The 22,544-nt window shown below is 44.3% G+C and overlaps 7 protein-coding genes across 7 annotated transcripts; 6 read left to right on the top strand and 1 right to left on the bottom strand.

Moving 5' to 3' along the window:
* Positions 1-38: 38 nt before the first annotated feature.
* On the top strand, positions 39-2,866 carry LAJ45_07640 (uncharacterized protein; the record flags this gene model as incomplete). The annotated part of the gene is made up of 10 exons (XM_046117196.1): positions 39-784; positions 852-1,060; positions 1,115-1,168; positions 1,235-1,448; positions 1,505-1,723; positions 1,776-1,913; positions 1,970-2,123; positions 2,183-2,297; positions 2,359-2,597; positions 2,654-2,866. The coding sequence occupies 10 exons, from the start codon at positions 39-41 to the stop codon at positions 2,864-2,866; spliced, it is 2,301 nt and encodes a 766-aa protein (XP_045969492.1).
* A 1,326-nt stretch (positions 2,867-4,192) lies between these two features.
* On the top strand, positions 4,193-5,727 carry LAJ45_07639 (uncharacterized protein; the record flags this gene model as incomplete). The annotated part of the gene is made up of 5 exons (XM_046117195.1): positions 4,193-4,292; positions 4,371-4,491; positions 4,572-4,601; positions 4,660-5,323; positions 5,383-5,727. 5 exons carry the CDS (start codon positions 4,193-4,195, stop codon positions 5,725-5,727), a joined length of 1,260 nt encoding a protein of 419 aa, XP_045969491.1.
* A 3,258-nt stretch (positions 5,728-8,985) lies between these two features.
* On the top strand, positions 8,986-13,800 carry LAJ45_07638 (uncharacterized protein; the record flags this gene model as incomplete). Its single annotated transcript, XM_046117194.1, has 7 exons — positions 8,986-9,516; positions 9,574-9,733; positions 9,787-12,416; positions 12,491-12,741; positions 12,797-13,130; positions 13,190-13,527; positions 13,581-13,800. 7 exons carry the CDS (start codon positions 8,986-8,988, stop codon positions 13,798-13,800), a joined length of 4,464 nt encoding a protein of 1,487 aa, XP_045969490.1.
* A 1,851-nt stretch (positions 13,801-15,651) lies between these two features.
* LAJ45_07637 (uncharacterized protein) lies at positions 15,652-17,590 on the top strand (the record flags this gene model as incomplete). Its single annotated transcript, XM_046117193.1, has 6 exons — positions 15,652-15,822; positions 15,882-15,915; positions 16,013-16,087; positions 16,144-16,388; positions 16,446-17,459; positions 17,522-17,590. The coding sequence occupies 6 exons, from the start codon at positions 15,652-15,654 to the stop codon at positions 17,588-17,590; spliced, it is 1,608 nt and encodes a 535-aa protein (XP_045969489.1).
* Positions 17,591-17,877: 287 nt separating this feature from the next.
* Positions 17,878-18,560, bottom strand: LAJ45_07636 (uncharacterized protein; the record flags this gene model as incomplete). Its single annotated transcript, XM_046117192.1, has 4 exons — positions 17,878-17,944; positions 18,013-18,076; positions 18,139-18,196; positions 18,300-18,560. 4 exons carry the CDS (start codon positions 18,558-18,560, stop codon positions 17,878-17,880), a joined length of 450 nt encoding a protein of 149 aa, XP_045969488.1.
* A 224-nt stretch (positions 18,561-18,784) lies between these two features.
* LAJ45_07635 (uncharacterized protein) lies at positions 18,785-19,523 on the top strand (the record flags this gene model as incomplete). The annotated part of the gene is made up of 8 exons (XM_046117191.1): positions 18,785-18,787; positions 18,850-18,911; positions 18,978-19,003; positions 19,064-19,140; positions 19,209-19,265; positions 19,319-19,339; positions 19,406-19,420; positions 19,473-19,523. The coding sequence occupies 8 exons, from the start codon at positions 18,785-18,787 to the stop codon at positions 19,521-19,523; spliced, it is 312 nt and encodes a 103-aa protein (XP_045969487.1).
* Positions 19,524-19,883: 360 nt separating this feature from the next.
* Positions 19,884-22,279, top strand: LAJ45_07634 (uncharacterized protein; the record flags this gene model as incomplete). The annotated part of the gene is made up of 8 exons (XM_046117190.1): positions 19,884-20,589; positions 20,644-20,874; positions 20,923-20,958; positions 21,009-21,059; positions 21,111-21,209; positions 21,267-21,397; positions 21,455-21,855; positions 21,925-22,279. The coding sequence occupies 8 exons, from the start codon at positions 19,884-19,886 to the stop codon at positions 22,277-22,279; spliced, it is 2,010 nt and encodes a 669-aa protein (XP_045969486.1).
* Positions 22,280-22,544: the final 265 nt, after the last annotated feature.

The raw sequence follows: 22,544 nt of genomic DNA, 5'->3' as shown, positions 1-22,544 counted from the left end.
AAGTAAGGAAGAAATTTCTTCTAAACTTTCGAAGCATCATGACATCAAGTGAATCCTTCGATGAGGAGGGGGAAATATTCGAAACAGAAGTAGAGAAGGCACCTCCATCGCTGCCTTCGGTCTCTGGCCCCAGCGTTGACCGTATTTCCAATAGAAATAATAGAGGCTCGAGATCGCCTGTCGTTTCCAACCACAGCGACGATGCGCGATCCTCCTCGTCCCGCCATGACCGTCGTGATCGTCAAGGTCCCCGCGATGATTCCCGTGACTACCACTATCGCAGTGACGACTACCCCCGAGGCGAAAAACGCAGGAGAGGCGATAGCAGGGGCGACCGTGGCCCAGACCCACGCCAACATCGTGTGCACTACGAAGCCGGCAATGATCCCAATTATGGACGTCGCTCGAGAGTTTCGTATGCAGATATAGATCGGTCGGACCCTCGGGAATTTAATAGAGTGCCCTATGACAGCCCGGACGAGAGATATCAGAATCGTGAATCAAAGCGATCACGTACACAGAGTCGCTCCCCGCCGCGAGGACCGAGAGGTGATGGTAGAGGTGGTCGTCGGGGTCATTATGATGATAACAGACGTGAGAATGGCAATAGGTACCACGAAAGAGATACAGTAAGGCACAACGGCAGCCATAGGAATTCCCGTGAACAATCAGTGAGCGAACAGGGAGATTTATCCGACCCTTCAAAACGAGATGCTGAAAACCGGAGCAAAGTGTCAGATAGGACGTCGTCGTTCTCGGGAGCTCAGAAGACGACAAACGGAAGGTTTGTTTTTTCACCCCGTCAGCAACTAGATCCATACCATTACGAAATTGACCTTTTGTTGCAATAGGAACGTTGAAAAGAGCGGTGTACTCAAACGAGATTTTGAAGAAATTGAAATTGAGGAACCGGTTGATGAAGCTAGCTTAATTGAGGAACGGCGAAAGAAAAGAGAGGCCATTAAAGCTAAATATAGGGGACAAGCTACACCATTGCTTGTTTCGGCATTGGGCCTTGATTCGACACCCAATTCTCCAGCAGAGGGTAGCGCTACACCTGGTGAGATCAATTGCCAGTTTTTACCTTATTTATGTGGTTACTTATATATAGTAGCAACGCCGTCATCACGAGAACATACGCCAGGCGATTTTACCATTTCAAAAGACGGTATCGCAGCACCTATAAATAACCCTGCCCTGCACTCCCCTATTGATATTGATAGCCCCTCGGCAGCCGACTATGATCCTACCATAGACATGCAAGAGGATGCAAAAAGAGGTCAAGAACACAGACACATAAAGGAAGTCTCTTCCGATTCCTATGATGAAACTAAGACCACAGTCAAAGATGTTCTCCCTGAGAATGCTTCGGAGAAGAACAAGCAAAAACCAGTAGAGAAAGCAGATGACGATGATTTTGATATGTTTGCAGAAGGTGATGATGATATGTTTGCGGACCCATTGCCAAAGTCTACTAAGAAAGAACCTGAAACTGCCAAGGCAGTCCCGGTTATCCCGCGGCGAAGCAACTAGATGCTAGTTTATTGGACAATTGGGATGATCCAGATGGATATTACCGTGTTATCCCTACGGAACTACTTGATGGTCGATATCATGTGCAGACAAACTTGGGAAGGGGTATGTTCTCGGGGGTTGTTAGGGCGCTTGACCAAACCACGAATAAACAGGTAGCCATCAAGATCATCCGAAACAACGAAACAATGTAATAATTTAATCTTGAAACACTTTAAGGACATAACTGACAATATCTACAGGAAAAAGGCCGGCATAAAGGAAATCGAAATATTAAAGAAGCTGTGTGCTGCAGATCCCGAGGATAAAAAGCATCTCATCAGGTTAGAACGATATTTCGAACACAAGGGCCATCTTTGTATTGTTTTTGAAAACTTGAGGTATGTCCACCGCTTGGTTCTCTTGGCTTCAGGTCAATCACTAATGTTTTTTGTAGCATCAATCTCAGAGAGGTATTGAAGAAGTATGGCCGAAATGAGGGTATTAGTCTAGCAGCAGTACGGTCATATGCTCAACAAATGTTCCTTGGTTTGTCACTCATGCGCAAGTGCAACATCTTGCACGCTGATCTGAAGCCTGATAATGTTTTGGTAAGCTCAACTTCCATAACATACCTGCAATATCCTATTAACCCTGTTTAATTTCTTAGGCAAATGAGAACTGTAGCAGTTTGAAAATCTGTGATTTAGGATCGGCCTCTGATGCGTCAGAAAATGACATTACTCCTTACCTTGTCAGTCGATTCTACAGGGCCCCCGAAATTAGTGGGTCACCCCCCCCCCCCCCCCAAATCCATTATTCCACAAATTGCTAAATATCTTGCAGTTCTGGGTATTCCTTACGATTATGCCATTGATATGTGGTCTATAGGCTGCACTCTCTACGAGCTCTTTACTGGCAAGATTCTCTTTACTGGGCGTACAAATAATCAGATGCTTCGCTCAATAATGGAATGTCGAGGAAAGTTTCCGCATAAGCTTTTACGAAAGGGGCAATTTACAATGCTACATTTCGACGATATGTTGAATTTTAGGAGTATCGAGAAAGACAAAATCACTGGAAAGGTGAGTGACAGAATAGCCCGCTTCTTTAAGAAACTTTCTAACCCTCCCTTCACTAGGACATTATCAAAACTTTGAACTTTAATAAACCAACTCGTGAACTCCGGCCCAGGCTGCTTTCCGCTGCCTCAGGTATGACGGATGCAGAAAGCAGAGATCTGAACCTTTTTATTGACCTGTTGGACCGCTGTTTGAACCTGAATCCAGAAAAGAGGTGTACACCAGCTGAGGCACTGAAACATCCTTTCATTCATCGTATCACTACTAGGTAGGATGGGGGTTTGGCGTGGTAATACGTGAGCGTGGGGTGTTGTTTGCTTTTTCCCTTCTCTTCATCTGCATCATGTTCGCGAATGACGTTTTTTATTAGGCTCTATAGAACAATTTAGGGTGCAACTAGGCCGGTGTTCGGCTGGGTTTCTCTTTTTACAAGTCAAGTTGAACTTAGCTGCATGTATATAGTGTAGTTAGTAGGTTTCAAATGCAATATTGAGATTCTAGGTCGTACGTCCGGACCGAAATTATATATTCTTATCACTAGGATTAATAATTAAAAGGGTTGACAGGACCGGGTGATCCTATCTTTATAAATAATATTCTTATAGCGAGAGACTGCTGTAGCTATACTTTGGTTCTATGTATTACTGGCTATCCTGTCGTGCAAACCATGGAGATCACGTAAATCTCTTAGTGCGGAGAACGATAGCCGCTCGCTGTTTTTTAAACAAAAATATTATCGGCGGTTTGGGCCACTTTTATCTTCTAAATTTTAAAGGGACTAGGCTATTGCGAACTGCCACTTACTCTAGATACCTACATGATTGCATATAGTACATATATTCATATATTATCACTCGATCCCAAAAAAGATATAAAGGGGGGAGGGGGAATCCATGCTATGGACACGGACCACCCCCAAGTTGATCATTTTTATGAATAACTTGGTAGATCATACATGATTATAACTGGAGTGTAATTGAAAAGGGTTTTATTAGATATAGGAATATAAATAAAGAACGAACCTGTTCAAAGCAAAAGGGCTAAGTCCTTATCCCATCAGTACATACATGTATGTACCCTAGACAGTCCATACCCCGGAGGCTGTTATGTACATCCCTACTATAGAAGCTTACATGTACCCAGCTTTTGGGTGAGCCTGAGTATGGTGCATAGCTTCAACACAAATCTCTCTACCACTCCCCCGTATTTAAGATCATAGATTTTTATCCGAGAATACATGTATACCGCCATAACTAGATCAAAATTACTTGTATGGGAAACTTCTGATGCAGATCAATGCCATTCAACCAATCACTCGAGTGATAATCCCTGGCCGGAGATAGCCAATTTTTCGAGTTTTGGCGGTACATGTATAATTTCACATAATAAACCATGCCTTCAGTTAGTGCCTCCTTTCAGCCGCATCAACAGTTGTTAAGCTGCAAAGCGCCACAACGCGATGGGATGTTTACAATTTTCCTCGCGTCTCACTTGAACTGTGTCAACATCTCCCCCCACCCCTCTCGTAAGCCCCAAGCCATTCATCCTATCCAACAATTGCTTCTACCAAGCCATACACCCCGTCCCTTCTACATATCATGGCAGGCTTTCGCAGAGGTAATGAAACGCCTATGGACTTTGAATATGACCAGACGCCTGATATCAGTCCGGCATCACCCTTCTATGACGCAAAGAAAAGTCAGTCCCCTTCCCTCCTGTTTTCTTGCTTTCCCTCTCCCATGCTGTATCGTATTGTATGTACTGACATACATCTAGCAGCAAGCCGTTCAATCTTCGCATACTCCCCTATAAACCCCCCCCATACTCCCCCAGCTACTGCCACCTTCCGTTTCGCCGCAGGAAATCCGACGACTCCACACTCAACACGACCTACGCAGTCGGCTTTCCAAACACCAAGCTTTCAGCTATTGCGGGGTGGGTGGAACACACCATCGAAGGATTCTGATATATTCTCAGAAGCTACCCCCCGGTCCCCAGATTTAGACAGTGAGGCGCCAACTCCTGAACCAAAAACCGCTCGGTCGGAGCTTAAAAGTATAATTAGCAAGCCTATTCTACCATCAACTACAACCTCACAAAGCACTGGTCGCGGAGAGCTCAAGAGGGGCGAGCCGCGAAGACAACTATTTGCCGCTGTAACCAAAGCACGTAGACGGCGACCGCAGACGCAGATTTCAACACAAAATTTTACGCCCCTCTCTGGATATGATACAGAGGTTGAAAACTCAGATGAATCGGATGAGGACGATGAGGAAGAAGATGAAGATGACGGCTCACCTTGCCGGCGGCCCCCACCTCGCATGTCATGGCGCCGCACAGCAGAATCTGCTGCGGCCTCTTTTGTGTCAACCCATCGTGACCTGCCGCTAATTGTGTCACATTACCTTCAGCTATTCTTCAATCTTTCATTACTACTACTGGTTCTTTATGCCGTGTTTTGTTTCTATCTCACTATCCGGGCAGACGTCGATGTAAAGGTGGAGGAGTACTCCTCTGAAATCTTAATGGAGATCAGTCAATGCAGCAGAGACTACATTGAGAATCGCTGCGCGCCAGGAATGAGAGTACCAGCTATGGAGAAAGTATGTAGTGCATGGGAAAGATGCATGAACAGGGATCCGACAATGGTCGGGAGAGCACGAGTAAGCGCAGAGACATTTGCCGGGATCGTGGATGGATTTGTTGAAGGAATCAGTTATAAAACTATGGTGAATCATGTTCCCTATGGATATTATGATAATGATTGGATATTGACTGTAATATGCAGCTTTTTTGCCTCCTCGTGATCTTCGGAGGCTTGTTTATATCAAATACAGCATTTGGGTTCTACCGGGCCAAGGCGGTTGATCCTATGCCAAACTATCACCCGACACAGTCATTTCCTTCAGCATATGGAGCGTACCCAAATGGAGTACCGCCGACACCTATGACTTCACGCTGGGATCGTGAACTACAACAGCAGATATATGACCAGCAATTATCACAGCAACTCATGCCCGGAACCCCTGTGCCAAGTACACCTTCGAGATCACTAGCTTGGGATGGCGGGATGACACCGAGGAGAACAGGTGGTCGGGAACGAGTCGGGACTGGAAGAAGAGAAAGGCGGTGAATTCAGAGGAGGTACAGGAAACTAAGGCGATGGTAAATGATTGTGCGGCATTTTAATGGAGTTTTTTTTTATACCTTTTGATTTTAGAGTTATTAGGATTGGGTATGGGAATAACGTTGTAATTTTCTCTTTCAACAGTTTTGTGCAAATGTAAAGTACATGATGTAGTTATGGATTCTATCAGAATACTGGTGTTGTTTTTCTCTTTTCCTTACTGAGGAGTCTACAACAATTAACATGTCGATGCCCAGAATGGGTGGCCATAAATCCTTTTCATGGCCTAAAATCTCATGGCCTCGGTATTGATTTTTTTGTTTGTTTATTTAATTCATTAATTGCATGCAACCTTACAGTTATAGCAACTCGGTATTAATGCTATACTATTGTTTGGTTTTGGGAGGCCACAGTCACTTTCCAAATGGCTTCATACTTCGTATTTCAACAGTTTTTTGCCTAATTACACGTATGTATATAATTGTACATAACTAATAGGGTGTGTAGTTGCGATCATAGCACATCACTCGCTTCAATATCCTCATTCGCTATTTTTTGGGCTGGTTATCACTATGTGGCCATGCTGGAAGCTTCTACTGTCGACTATACCAATGATTATTTCCTATAATATAAAAGGCCAGTACGTGAAGAATTTCGCAAATAGAGGATGCTGCTTAGCTGAATGCGACAGTAACAGTCCATACCGGAACCTTCCAGGAAAGCTAAGAATATGCATAATGATAGTGAATATAGTAACATACCTACTGGAACAACCATTTTTAAGTCCTTCAGTAAGAAGGGACAATCTGACTTTGGCATTCGTCTGCACGGAATGTTCTTGAATTGCGGTGATCAACCCCCGACTAGCGAAAGCGATTCTAGTTAGTAAATCTTATAAATATGAAATCTCTAGATCTTGTATGGGTATGTATGTACAAGTATATAGAACCTCACTCTTCTACAAACAGCGAAGACTTTGATCTTCATAAAATATACCCACGTCTACCAACCGCGCACGAAACTATCCCAAATACATGTATTGAGTTTGGTCTTGATAGCAACCGATAACTCTTGTTTATAAAACCCATGATCTAGGGATATGGGAGTTCGCTTAATTCAGATCCAGACTTACTTGATAGACTAAAATAAATGGGTTTATATATTCTAGTAGCGACGTTCTCGAGAATTCACCAGTCTTTGTTGTATGATGGATATAGAACTTCCATACATACAGTCCATTCTCTAAAGTGATATGCAATAAATGTCACCCATAACGTCGTGTATATCATTAGAGTGACTAATGTCCTACATATATGCCGGATCATCGAACCAATAAATAAAGCGGGCTTCTAACCATTGGCCATTATGCTTTCTGGTATTATAACATCTTTGTGTAACGGATATGGTTACAAGTGGGCCTTGAATACTCTCATTGATGGATGACTAAAAATATGTATTATACAAATACTACTCTGTGTTTTGGGGATTTGTTGCACAGCATAGCCTACAATAGAGTGCCGCCTTTAATTTTACCTCACAAACGATACAAGGTTAGTTTGAAGAGGCTACATAACCACTCAAACTTCGTGTATACACACATACCTATCTGCAAGTACGTACGTATCATGAGTACTTCGAGGATGAATTACGTTTTGATAGATGTAGACTATATATACCCACTTATTTGAGCCTGTGATAATTAAATTTATAGTATATCTATATATCATTGGATTCGAGCGCCCCTATGAGGGCGGAAAACACAAACCGTACCCTTTAAAATTTCGCCAATTCGGTTCTTATTAATGGAACTTTCGGTTATGTAGGTATATGTACATGTATGTACCCATCCTGGAGTACTTAAACCATCCCTGCGGATATGTTGCTATGTGGCACAGCTAAGCACACAACTTAAATACTCTATTCGATATCATCACAAGTAGATAAATGTGGGTTCAAAGCAACACCTTAATATGTAGCTTCTTGTTAGCCTAGAGTGCATTTTATTTTATTTTTTATTGCCGCATGTAGTTCCGCATATGTATCCTTGCTAGGAGTGAAGTATGTATGTCTTTGATGGCTCGTGGGTGTCCCTAAAACGTTGTCGTCAGGGTATCTGAAGAAAGGTGCTATGGCGACCTGAATAGTTATGGGTGAAACAGGTACTGGTAGTAGAATGTATATGAAGTCTGTAAATCCAAACTCACAGACTTCAGCGTTATCAGAGATAAGCCCAACTTTCTCGTCAAAGGACAGGGCATTGTTACAATTAACTATCGTAAGCCCTTCACACAGAATGTTAGTTTCTCAACTTGACGCAGCCGGTCGTCTCCAGGTCCATGAGCTGGGTGCTAAGTTAATGGCCGAGTGATTGGTTATGATCCCCTGAATAATTGTAGGTCGGCAGAGGAAAATACAGATGGGTTGAAAGTCTTTTAGGGTCATTTTTACCCAATATATGAGTCTGGAGATACCTCTGATAGGGTAGGTAATCATGGTGGTGGTCGTGGTTGGGAGAAAAGAGCCTCATGGAAACGAATCCCAGGCTTAGTAAAGGCAGTGATCAGCTGCATCGTCATCAAACATTTTCGTTGTAACTTGAGAATCTTTTCTTCATTCTTCCTTCTAGCATCTCTCATTTAATAACTACTCCCAGGAAGCTCCTCGGATCCGAAGGGCCTTTGTCGTTAGTGGGATGTCAGCGGCTGACGACGTCGCGAACCCTAAGTAAGATTTCAGGTCAACTGTAAAGAACGATCAAGGAAGGGCTCGGAAGACACGTTTATCTGATCCCCTTTTGTGTACTTCACCTTCGGCTATAACTATCTGCATCTCAGCTTCTCATCTTATTATCCACCCAAGTATCCATAATACACTGGCAACCTAAAAGCAAGAGGACCAAACCCGGGAATAAGGAAACGAATACTCAAGGAATAAAGAGAAGAGCCCGAACAATACCTTCAGGCCGACCTTCCATCTAAAGTGGACCCGGGCAGTAGTTAAAAAGAAATACAATTAACACATGAATTGATGATGACGACTGTCTCCTTCTCCACTCATCCAGTTTAACATCTTGAGAATCAGAGCATCCTAAACCCGCTCATACCACCGCCCACATCACCGCTCCAGCGGAATATTCATATGCTAGCCAGCGAAAATCATCACCAACAACAGCCACAGCCGCATCCCACTCCTCCCAATCCGCTCGTGCAGCCGCACCTCACCCCCAACCCCATTCAAGCTTCGAACACCACAACTAACACCACCATGAACGGTAGCGGTCACGGTGTAAACGGTACTTCCTCGTATAGTTACATGATGATAAACGGTGGCGACGTTCCCAGTCACGTAAATGGGGATAGGGAGAATGGCAGAGTGAACGGACATCATCAGCAACACCAGCAGCAGCAGCAACACCACCAACAACCATATCCTACAAGTGGTCCCTCACACCCCACAACTGCAATATCACGTCAGAATTCGTCCTCCTCGACCGCTTCGTCTGTTGCCCCCGCACATGAGTCTTCAGCAGAGCTCCTTCGGCAGACCCTTTCCGGGAACATATTAATCGCACCGAACACGCGCCCAAACAGTAGGTCAAGTTCTCGAAGAAGAAAAGCACGAACTCCACAAACTCCAAGATCTGGAGTCCTTACCCCCGCCACTCTCCATGGATCGCCGGAGAATTCTGAGAACGAGAGTCCAAGCGAAGAGATCGTGGATCATGAATATGAAGGAATGAGACATGGATTCGAGGACGAATACAACTCAGAGGCCTATCTGGCGGTTTTAGAGCAGGTTGGTTTCTGCTTCACATTTTGATTTGGTTCCGCGTCTAAATTTTCGAGGCGACAGGTTTTTTATATGTATTATACCGACAAGCGCCACGAGACTGGAGGCAAGCCGAAAGAGGACAACCAAACATTTCCTTTGCAGGAATGGCGAATGCGCGACCGGCTGAAGACTGTTTCGGCTGCTTTGGTATTATGTTTGAACATCGGCGTTGATCCTCCCGGTATGAACCATCCCTTTAGACAATCAACCGAAAATTAGCTAATTCCCGGCAAGATGTCGTTAAGACAAATCCCTGCGCAAAGCTTGAATGCTGGGTCGATACAACTCTTCATCCCACTGCAAAGCCACTGGAAAAGATTGGCAAGAATTTGCAGCAGCAATATGAGACCTTGAGCATTCGAACCAGGTATAAACAGCATTTAGACCCGTTCGTCGAAGACACGAAGAAATTCTGCTGCTCTCTGCGGCGAAATGCGAAAGATGAGCGTATTCTCTTTCATTACAATGGTCACGGAGTGCCCAAACCGACATCCAGTGGAGAAATATGGGTTTTCAACAAAAATTTCACCCAATATATTCCAATCTCGTTATATGATCTTCAGAGCTGGCTTGGTGCTCCAAGTCTGTTCGTCTATGACTGCAGCGATGCCGGGAACATTGTTACGAATTTTAATAGATTTATCGAAAAGCATGAGCAGGAGAATGCAGAACTTAGAGCAAAGGATCCAAGCGCAATAACGACGCCTTCGTATAGTGACTGCATACAACTTGCAGCCTGTGGAGCTAAGGAAACGTTGCCGATGAATCCGGATTTACCAGCTGATCTCTTCACCTGTTGTTTGACAACACCTATTGAGATCGCAGTTCGTTTCTTTGTATTGCAAAACCCTTTGCCATCGAACCCATTGCCTGGAAGTCCGTTCCCGTCTAAGTTGACTGTGGATATGGCAATGAAGATCCCGGGGAGGTTGCAGGAACGAAGGACACCACTTGGAGAGCTTAATTGGATCTTCACAGCAATCACTGATACCATTGCTTGGAATACTCTCCCCCGGCCGCTTTTCAAAAAGCTGTTTAGACAAGACTTGATGGTAGCAGCTCTTTTTAGAAATTTTTTGTTAAGCCAAAGGATTATGAGGGTGCATCAATGCCATCCTATTTCTTCCCCTGCGTTACCAGACACTCACCACCACCCATTATGGCAGTCATGGGACTTGGCAGTTGAAATGGTTCTTGCTCAACTTCCTGCTCTGAATGATGCAGCGGAAGGCGGTCCACCGTATGAATATCAACATTCTGGGTTCTTTACAGAGCAACTTACGGCATTCGAGGTGTATCTTTCACAAGGTGCAGTTGACCGCAAGCCTCCAGATCAGTTGCCCATTGTACTACAAGTACTGCTAAGTCAAGTTCATCGTCTCCGGGCCTTGATCTTGCTCAGTAAATTTCTTGATTTGGGCCCCTGGGCTGTAAATCTTGCACTGAGCATAGGCATCTTTCCCTATGTCCTGAAATTGCTCCAGTCTGCTGCCCAAGAGTTGAAGCCTGTCATGGTTTTTATTTGGGCTAGGATCTTGGCCGTCGACGCATCCTGTCAGGCAGATCTATTAAAAGATAATGGTTACAGCTACTTCATCCAAATTCTCAGTCCTGCGTCCGGTATCCCGGTTGGAAACGCGAGTGAGCATCGTGCTATGTGCGCTTTTATCTTGGCCATGTTCTGTCGAGGTTTCCACCAGGGCCAAGTAGTATGCATGCCTCCGAACGTGATGAGTGCATGTCTCGCACATCTTGGAGATGATAACCCACTTTTAAGACAATGGGCCTGCCTTTGCTTATCACAGCTTTGGTTTGATTTCCCTGATGCCAAATGGCAAGGGATCCGCGAGGGTGCGCATCTAAGACTTTGTGAACTAGCAACGGATAATGTTCCGGAAGTCAGAGCAGCAGTATTGTACGCACTTACTAGTTTCCTTGGGATCCCGGAGATGAGCGAAGAGGTTGCTAAAATCGAACAGACTGTGGCGGGTGCGTTGTTGGTCATGACGGCTGATGGAAGTAACATGGTCAGAAAAGAGCTGGTTATTTTTTTGAGTGCATTTGTGAAGCGAAACGAGAGTAAATTTTTAGTGGCTGCATTTGAACAGATGATGCAGGAGAAGGAATGCATGTACTCTGCAAAAGTAACTGAAACGACTAGCGCAAAGTCTGGTGGGGGAGAGAGACACCACAACCGAGTAGCATCTGGACCGGGTTCTTTAGGAGGGGCTGGGTTAGGGACTAATGGAGCTTTGCCGAAAAAGAAAGACTCAATATCTGGAATTTCAGAGGAAACGATATTCGGGGCAGTATGGCAAGCGCTACTCATGTTCTCAGTGGACCCCTTCCCAGAAGTTGCGCAATCAGCCGGAATTGTCGTCGATTACATTCATCTTGCACTTCTTGATAGCCCTCTGGGAAGCGCAACGCAGGAAATCATTGATGAGATTTCGAGAGCTAGTCTGAGAGCTTTCAGTCTTACACTTCCTACAGCCAACGTACAGGACAACAGCAATAAGCCGCCAGACTCGCCAGGCCTCGATAAACGTGAGAACTACTTTTTAGGTTCACTCCGTAGATCTGCGAGCATTGCTGCGAGCTTGAAGAACTTGGCACTTGGGTACGCGAATGGTGATAGTGCGTCAAATGGCGGCTCAGCACCATCAACGCCGAAAGGGCCAAAATCAAGCGTCGGGGAAAGAAGCCCAGAATGGAACCGCCCTCCAGACGCCAACGACCCGTTGAGTTCGGGCTCGACCTATCACTCTGCTAGACAACCAACACCCAGGAATTTCCAGTCTAGAGATATCGGCGAAAAACCAACAATTCCCCTTCAAAGTCAATTTATGGAGTGGTCGATCGAGGTAAGAAGAGTTATTTCCAGAACAAATTAACTAATAGAAGTTCATATATCTAATGTGTTATTTATTACTAATAGTACTTCCGTGAACCCCAAATGAAACCCAATGAGGCTGATGAGCCGGGGAGTGTCGATTACAACCAGAGATTATGGCGAAGGACTAGAAATGATAGAATAATAATTGACACGCAGCCGCAAAAGGAACGGGCGGGGAGCTCAAGATGGGATCATGTCAAGGGGTTCTTCAATAATGTCAGTCAACCAATGAGGTTGATGTTTCATCAGTTTGAAAGTCACCTGGTAGCAGTTGATGATAAAGATGGTGTTTCGTGAGTCCCCAGAACTAGTAATCGAGATTTATCTAGATGGCTAACGTTGATAAAGTGTCTGGGACTGGGATAAGGGTGTTAAGACGAATTACTTTTCAAATGGGAACCCACCTGGAACAAAAATCACTGAGATCAAATTTTTGAACGAAGATGACGTTGCACTATTGATGACCGGCAGTGGCGAGGGTGTCGTGCGAATTTATAGAAACTATGAGAGCTCAAAGGATGTGGAACTGGTGTCTAGTTGGAGAGCACTTACAGATTTGCTCCCGTCAAGACGAAGCTCAGGGCTGGTCGCAGAATGGCAGCAAGGGAGAGGCACAATGCTTGTGGGTGGGGACGTAAAAGTCATCAGGGTTTGGGATGCGCCTAGGGAGATGTGTATGAGCGTGAGTTGTCTTCGAGCTTCTATACAAGAGAAACATGACTAATGGACATATGAATATAGGATATTCCGGCACGTTCTGGGTCGTGTATCACCAGTTTAACATCCGAGCAAGTTGCGGGCAACGTCTTCGTAGCCGGTTTCGGAGATGGAGCATTGCGGATTTACGATCGCCGGCTACCATCAAGAGACAGTATGGTTAAGAGGTGGAAAGAACACAATGCCTGGATTGTAAAGGTTCATATGCAACGAGGAGGCATGAGAGAACTTGTCAGTGGAAGCGCAACTGGTGAGGTTAAGTTATGGGATATTAGGATGGATTCGCCAATCAAAAGCTTTTTGGCTCATACTAAGGGAATGAGGAGTTTGAGTGTGCATGAACATGCTCCTGTTATCGCAACGTATGTATAACTGTAACGAAGATAAAACAAAAGCTAATGAAGTGGAATAACAGTGGGTCGACTTATCACGACGTTAAGATATGGAATATGGGGGCCTCAACCTTCGAGACTCCCCTTTCGACAATAAGGCCTTATAGTAGCTTTTTATATCAAAACCGCTCAAGTCCGGTCACAGGGCTTGCGTTCCACCCCCACCGGATGATGGTGGCATGCTCTGGTTCCGGCGATCAACACATTAGCTTATTTGCTTGCGATTCCAAAGGAGGAATTTAGAAGTTTAAACAGAACAGTTTCTAGCTGGCATTAGTGCCTATTGTTTTGGCTTATTTAGTCGCTGTATTTTGAGTTTGCGGTTAAACTAGTTGTCCTTCTATTTGTTTCGGATCGGTTTCTTTTTCCTTGCTTGTTAATTAGTTAATGGTAATGTTGTACAATAAATGCTGGAGATCTTATCTAGGAATTACTTTTTTTTTCCTTTTTTCCTTTTTCTTTTTCCTTTTTTCCTTTTTTTTTTTCTTTGCAGAGTTGATTGCTGTTATTTGAGCATGTTATTTGGTTAGTAGCTAGATTGCGATAATGCAACTATAGGTTGGAGTAGAAAGGCGAATGTTTTATCACTTGGGTTTCGTATCTAGGAAATTGCTATATTTTAAGAGAGGTCTGAGATAACAGTGTTCGAGTGTGTTCCATATTTGCTTACGGATATTAATCCTGTACCCTATGTATTTAGCTACTGAGATAGGAGCAGTTGCATGAAATATACCAAGTTCTTATGATACATGTACTTAAGATAGATGTGTTTACTTCGGTATGCTATGTAACGTATATACTTTCCGCTGCGTGAAACATAAGCGGCCGCGGGACGAGCAGCTTGGTGTGCTGGCTACATGTAGTTCAACTTATTATCCGAGCTCTCAGTACCAATGCGTGCGAACATGATACGCATGCGATTGGTGAATTGGCATCACTAATCCGGTAAACCTCGTTCTAACCTGTATTACCACAAGTACGTGTGCTTTTATGTCGACACGCCAGTAGTCAATTGCAGAAGTGACCGAGTGATATATTATGACCCGAAGTTACCCGCTCTAGAATTTACATCTAGAGTAGCTAGACGTTGTGTGCAGCTCCACGGCGCCGCGGGACTGTATCAGTTTATTGGACGCGGGATAGCACAAGCTAGAGTAGGTGCGTGTGTTATGGCCCCGTGGGCGCGCATGGTCGGCTGGCGTGTATTTACTAGTATTTCGCTGACGTTTTTGAACTGGGCTATTATTGCATACACCCAAAACCATGAGCTTGGCGTATTTTTGTATGGCATGCAATATCAGTCGCGTCCACAAACGTCAGAGAAATACCGTTCCACAGCTCCTACATACATGCAGGACATGTACTCTAAGTATCAGATCTAGTAGCAGGTACGTATCATAATAAGTATGCTACAGCGTAGATAACATTCCAGGGGTCGGTCGGATCGAGTCGGCCAATTCCGGACATTTATGCATGGGCGCCTCCCGGGTTTTGAAGCGAGAGATTCGGGAATGCCGCTGGTGTGGATGATGGTCATCGTAATGCCGCAGGGAGCCGAGCTTCTAGGTGAGTGGTTGTTCTTGATAGACCTTAAGTAAGATAAAGCCTACATGGGTGACTACAGCGAATCAATACACTGCATGCCTTCGACGGCCTTGATCTGTGCCCTGCATTCGCACTTTAAGATGCCATGGAGGCCACTTGCTAGCCAATTGCGTGCCCATCCTGCACTTTCTCACACATTCTTAGTAACTCCATGTACTACTGCGTCGATACAGGTAATTCTTAGCTGGTATCGTATATCATGGGATCTCTTTCTCATTCTTCTTAAGATCTTGTTCTTCCCTCCGTCCTTTTCGACTTCGCTCTTTTTTTCTTCTTGTACTGGCCATCATCTCGTTTTTCACACCAATTATACGATTTGTTACCTGAAGGTTGTCTAAATACAGACTACTTTCTACTAGTCATAAGTCGTCCCCGTGACTTAAAGCCTACACTAGCCGAAAATTGAACACTAAATTCTGCCTCCCCGCAGCCTCCGAGCCTTTGTTCTTCCGTTCTGTTAATTAGCTTTAAATTTTCATCTCTGCAATCATGTCCCCTCCTAGCATTCAAGAAGTTGGTGTTCATGCCACCAGCGATACCACCGCCGCGACAATTCCGGATCCTCTTACCTGTGACGATGTTGCTGCAAGACGATCAAAATCTGGCCCTTTCAAGGGAGGAGTAGCTGCATCTACTAGCAGTGAATTTTTCAAATCAACGGTAAGTTCTGTCCTTGCTGCCTCCCTTCTTTATGCATTTCTGATTTCGATTTCAAACAGGCTACATGGAAGCCAATGTCAAAGAAATGGGACCGTGAGTGATTCCTTAGCTACATAAAGCTTACAAAATATTACAATTCAATCATTAGATTTGTAAGGGTTTAGGGCCATAATAACAATGGGTGTTGTAGACCGTTTGAATGGAGAGAGCAAATCCCGTCAGGCGTCAACTTTGAAGAATGCAGCTACGTATCTGTCTATTCCTGGTATGCATCAGAATTTTCCTCTTTATATAAGATTTTTAGCTTATTACTGCTCATAGGAATGATTTCTCTCGGTGGTGGACTTCCTTCGAGCAGTTACTTCCCCTTCCAGTACATAGATGTCAAGATCCCTTCCATTGGAAAGTTCTCGGAAGCCGAAACTTTAGAGTCGGGGAAAGTTATGCATATTGGAAAGCATGACGTTAAAGAAGGCAAATCTGCGTTTGATCTTTCGATTTCACTCAACTATGGACAAGGAACAGGATCAGCTCAAATCCTTAGATGGATAACTGAGCATACTGAGGTAGGACATTGGGTTCAAGGGGTATTCAGAGGAGAAATGCTAATTAATCACCTCTAGATCGTTCACGACCCTCCTTATCAAGACTGGCAGTGCGTCACAAGTGTTGGAAGTACATCTGCCCTAGACATGATTTACCGCATGTTCCTAAACAGAGGAGACTTCATCATCTCCGAGGAGTACACTTTTACTTCAGCTGTAGAAACTGCTCTCCCGTTGGGCTGCAAAATGATTGGCGTGAAGTTGGATGCCGAAGGAATGCTCCCCGAAGCCCTCGATGAGCTCCTTGAGAATTGGGATGAGGGTGCTCGGGGTGCGCCAAAGCCATTCTTACTCTACACAGTTCCATCAGGGCAGAACCCAACTGGTGCAACTATGAGCACGGAGCGCAGAGAAGAAATTTACAAGGTTGCTCAAAAACATGATTTGATTATCATTGAAGACGAGCCTTACTACTTTCTTCAAATGCAGCCCTACACTGGACGAGATGCTCCTGCTGTACCGTTGCCTAAGAACCGCGAAGAGTTCCTCAAATCTCTTGTTCCATCTCTTCTTCGTATGGATGTCGATGGGCGTGTGATTCGCGTTGACTCTTTTTCTAAGGTCCTTGCACCGGGATCTCGAGTGGGATGGATTACCGCAACTGCACAGATCTGTGAGCGAATGATCAGGCATAACGAAGTCTCTGTTCAGAATCCATCCGGATTTGCGCAGGTGATTCTCCATAAACTGTTGGACGAAGAATGGGGCCACGCTGGTTATCTGGATTGGTTAATTAACCTTAGAGCGGAATATACGCAAAGAAGAGATGTGTTACTGCACGCGTGTGAGGACTATCTGCCTGCAGAAATTGCCAGCTGGACGCCTCCTGCGGCAGGAATGTTCCACTGGATCAAGATTGCGGTCGAAAAGCACCCCGATTTCGGGGCCAAGTCTATCCGCACAATTGAGAATGAACTTTTCCTCGCAGCTGTAGCCGAAAATGTCTTGGTTTCTCCGGGAAGTTGGTTTTCGGCGGATAAGGATGCTAAGCACGACGAAATGTTTTTCAGAGCTACGTTTGCTGCTGCTGAGGTTAGTAATGGTCTTCGCTCCTACTCATGGATAATTAATTCTAACTAGATTTTATTATATAGAATGCTGCCATGACTGAAGCTATTAAACGTTTTGGAGCTGCGATTCGGAAAGTATTCAAACTGGATTAGAGGCCGGATCTTAGGGCTTGACATAACACAACTATACATGTATATACAAGTAGTTCACCCAATATGCCCAGCCATTGGAGTCACTGCGCATACTTTATAAAAGGTTATTCAATTGAATTCATTAGATGAGGCCAATCAGCATATATATGTGTCGTAATTTAAGCTTCATATATTATCCTTCCGTAGAACAGGAATTTTGGTGTCCCATTGAAGCTTTTAAAGTTATAGACCTAAACATCCATACAATACAAAAAACGAACCAAGAGGAAAGAAAGTTATACTCAGATCTAATTGATGAAGTTGGTACAGAAAAGGTGGAGGAGGACACTGCCAAAAACGAAATCCGCGAATGCCCTATTATAGAATGCCGTGAGCCTCATTTTCTCAATAAAGCTTGAAAAGTTATCGGAGGGGAGCCAAACCGTTCAGGAGAAACACTAGAGAATTCGTTTTTGTTTACTGGGTTGGATTGTATACGTAGAGAAGCTGAGAAGATTGATGTTAGTTGATCAATAGTGCGCAAAGAGAGCCGGGTTTACGGTTCATACCAGTCAATACAAACTGACCCACAGTCGCAGAGAAACCAGCTAGGAAAGCATTGAATGGCTATTTATTGCAAAATGTTAGTGAAAGAACGTCTCCGAGCTTTGTTTCACCATCCTACGGGAAAACAAAGGCTATCGTGGCCTTAAGAGCTGATGCGACATACATAATTCCCTGCAATCACACAATAAATAAATTGCAGTACTCCCGTGATAACCAAGAAGCCCAAGAAGGCATCAATCAGCTTAGTACGCTGAGCTGTGGTGCTTGTATAATTTTGGTAGACCTTGCCAAAGATGGTGAATGGGTTATTTGAGGATGAAGCAGAAGCCTTTGAGGGTGCGGAAGCAGCTGTTGTCGCGGGCGCAGAGGGTGTAGAGGGCGCCGGTGTGTTGACAGTAGAAGTACTATTCTTCTTGGGTGCCATTGTAAATTTTTCTTTGAGGTTTCGGTATGGTTCTGCAGTTGTTGGTGTGGATTTTACTGACGCTGGAGTAGACGAGGGTTAGGATGGGAGAATGGTACAGGCGACGTTGTCATGAAGCCGCGTTGCAAGCTTCCCTCGGAATATCCCTACCACTCGTTTACCAACGATAACACTCATCACTTCCAACCCCGCGCAAACAAACATAACACCAACCCAAATTAACAATGGTAGGGCTGAACTATTTTCTTAAATCTGGCGGAAGATTTCTGACATAGTATATCCTGCATAGGCTGATCTTCCCGCTCTCATCCTGGGTGCCTTGTGCGCTTTCGGAGGAACTATGGGATACATGTATGAGACCAAATCCTTAGACAAAAGGCTATCTGATATCTGACACGTCCGGAAACAAACAAATAGTCGCACAGGCTCTGTTCCGTCCGTCGGTAATTCTCCAATATCTCTGATAGCGCATCTATGAAGTGTTACTGATCCGATATATCTAGTTGCCGGTGTGGGCGTTGGCGCTCTTTACGGATACGGAGGGCTTCGCATCAAGAACGGACAGCCTTACGGTATCGAGGTATACTAGAAAATACGTATGACTAGTGCCGATGAAGAAAACTGACCAAACTGTTTTACAACGTATAGACAGCTTTACTTGCTTCGTTAATCTTAGGAGCTTCCAGCCTTCCCAGGGCCATCAAGGTAGGCTAGACAAATTCAAGTTTGATATTCGTTAGACTAATATCTTTATACAGACTGGCAAGCCTCTTCCAATTGTAAGTTTGTGAAGTCTATATGCATCTTTCTGATTGTTAGACTAACCAAGAATCTGAAATGTAAAGGGATTGAGCGTGCTGGTGAGTTTTCCTGCGTGCCCAAATAGAATACATTATCTGACAGACAATTCAGGCTACTTATGGACTATTTTATTATGGCCTGAAATACAGACAGGTCAACTAGCTAGCTTGAAGGGAGTTCGTGGACATTTTCTGTGTAGAGATCTGAGTAATAAAATCAATTGCAAGCAGTTCAAAATAATTAAAACAGATGTAGAATGTTCTCTTGATCCTTAAAAGAACGGGATCATAGCAAGTCTTTTTGTTATTCATTCTACTAGTACCTACACTGTCAGATCATCTTGGCAACGGACAATCTAAGGGGTCACGTGGGCTCGTCCATGCAGAGTTCTAGCCTTAGAGCCGCACTTAGAGTACCCTTTAAAGTGTGAAGTTAGGACCTTACATACAACTTACATACAAGCGATCACCACCCCATATCCACGGATACCTCTCTTGGCCAGGCTAACTCCACAGGAATCCTATGCTCAATTCACCCAAATACGATTTTACCGGCGGGAAGAGGAGAGTAGGAATGCGGGCGACAGATGGACCGAAGGGTTCGCTGTTATCTACCTTCAGAAACTCCACAGGCCTTGAATCCCGAGATACTAATACAAAGAAACCGGGAACATCTGTCCAGAACAGTAGGTTCGCTTCAGGAGGTAATGGCTCATTGGTAAATTTCGAGGACGAAGAAGACGATGAAGACGACGAATCCATAAGCACCCGGGCACCATCTGTCACCAGATCATCACAAAGCGCCCCCGCTCGCCTTCCAACCCCATCTCTCAGCGCGAAAGCCAGCGATGAACCGGAGGACGTTTACTGCGATGTTGAAGACTTTCCTACACCTAAACAGCCCAAGACGAAATCATTGCTGGGGAACCTTTCGGACGACGACACTCCACTCGCGGATGAGCAACAGAGCAGAGATATTAAACCAACAGTATGGAAGAGCAAAAACACCAAAGAAAAAGAGGATGAGGAGTGGAAAAAAGAAACACAAATGATGCTAAGAGAAAAACAAAGAAGACGGATGAATCCACAACACATCCGAGGGGCAGGCTTTAATACCGAAGGGGTTGAGAAAATGGCAAAGAAACCATTATTAGGGAATGGTTGGGATATGGGGCCGACCAAGAAGAAACCCTTAACGTACAAAAGGAAGACATTTGGTGACCGAAACCGTATGTAATTATTTACCGCATTGCCATTCATGGACATTATTGACTCTTGAATAGGAAAAAGTACTCAAAGAAAGACAAGTTTGGACTCAGACTCCGAGGACGAGAAAAAGAAAGAATCTAAATCTGAGTCATCAAATTTTAGCACTACGCAGCCAGTTGGATTCAGGGATCCTACTATGCTCATTGCACTTCCAGAGAAAGAAATCAAGGAAGATGCTTCTGCCAAAATTTTTGCTTCCCAGAAAGAGTTTAGAATTCCTCCACCGTTGCCGCCCAAAAAAGATAGTATGCTACACCTACGCCCTCCAGCACATAGAAACTTACATTTTATAGCAACGGAGGAAAATTCCCGCAATCAAAATTTTCTGGGTTTAAGGATCCGACGGAGATATATAAACTATCTAAAGGCAAAACACCAGAACCAAAAAGTCCAAAATTCGCGCCGTCCAACAATTCTTCCAATCTGAAGCGTGAGATTTCAATTTTAATTACTAATAGCAAAAGCTGATGTGGACATCTAGACAACCATAAATTCGAAGAAAAGGAATTACAAGCACGGTCTTACTATGTAGATGACTCCGACGATGACATTGCTAGCTTTAAGGGTTCGGAGAAAGAAGGTATGAAATGAACTTCAAAGTATCTTTTGGCCCGCCCCACATGTTAATTGATGACAGACTCGAAAAAAAGAAAGGCGTCGAAAGCAATTGACTTGACTTCGAAAGAAGATTGGATTGGAAAGGATGGCGGGTTTTCATCGCTAGATGACGCTGAGTTTTCTGTTAACGAATCACAATCATCTTCTCAAGTGCGGCACATGGACGAGATCAGTCTTATACTACAAGAGACTAAGTTGCGGGAACAGGCAAAAAAGCGAAAAGCAATAAGCATACCCGACCTCTGCGTTATCTGCAATGAGGTTCTCCCAATCGGCACATTGGATGCTTGGAGATATGACGACGGGGAGCTCAAGCCAATCCGGATGGCAGAATGGTCTATAATTTGCAATGAACATAAGGAGGCAGGATTCCAAGAACAATGGGACAAGAGGGGGTATCCTGTAATCAATTGGGGAGAACTGAAGAAAAGGGTAGAGCGCCACCACCAGATTCTGGTTGACATCGTCACGAATAAAGTTACATCTCCATTCAGGGATGTGCTTGTGTTACAGCAAAAGGAAACAAGAGGTAATGCAGCGATGTTACTACGTAAAGATGTTCGGTTACAATACCCCGGCTATTATGGTCCAAGAGGCTCCTCAATTTTGTATGTACCTTTACCACTCCCCAGTTCTTTTAATCCACCACTTTACTTATTTTGAACCTTTCTTTATAGGCTCCACGAAATCACAAGAAGGCTCGGGTCCTTTATCGGTGATGCTGCTAAAAAGGACAGATTAATCGGGCAAGGAGGTGTAAGTGCATTTATCCAGACAGTTCTAGTACCAGAACTCGGTGTGCGTCTCATAATGGAAGACTTGAATGTGGGCGAGCCAGAAGCTAGGAAAATCCTAGATGTAAGCCAGGATCTTGGCGAGAAGCTGCATTTCAATGACTATATAGAAGACATATACGACGAGGCGGATGGCCCTTGGTTCGATATCAATGCAACTCAGACGGTGGCCCCAGTAGCCGAGAAGAAACGCGGCCGACTCGAGGATCTTTGCGATTCAGACTTGAGTTCTGACTAGTAGTTATTGGTGTGCTATATATATATATGCATGCACGACAGTTACCTGGTTTACTGATGATTGTTATTCATTTTTTACGGAGTTCGAAAGATTATTTAGGATATTGTTCTTTTCTTTTATGGCTTAGACTACTTAGACTGATGGGGTTTCTGGCGAGGAGACGCCTTCACGGCACCCTTATATTTAATTAATAATAAATGGGCATGCCTTTATCGATGGCTCTGCACGTGAGTGTTAATTTTAATGTGCTTTAATCATGAGAGAT

The sequence above is a fragment of the Morchella importuna genome (genome assembly GCF_003444635.1).
Source record: "Morchella importuna strain M04M26 chromosome Unknown Morimp01GS025, whole genome shotgun sequence".
NCBI classification, from domain to species: domain Eukaryota; kingdom Fungi; phylum Ascomycota; class Pezizomycetes; order Pezizales; family Morchellaceae; genus Morchella; species Morchella importuna.
The sequence above is the reverse complement of the archived record's forward strand: the minus strand, read 5'-3'. Positions and strand labels throughout refer to the sequence as shown.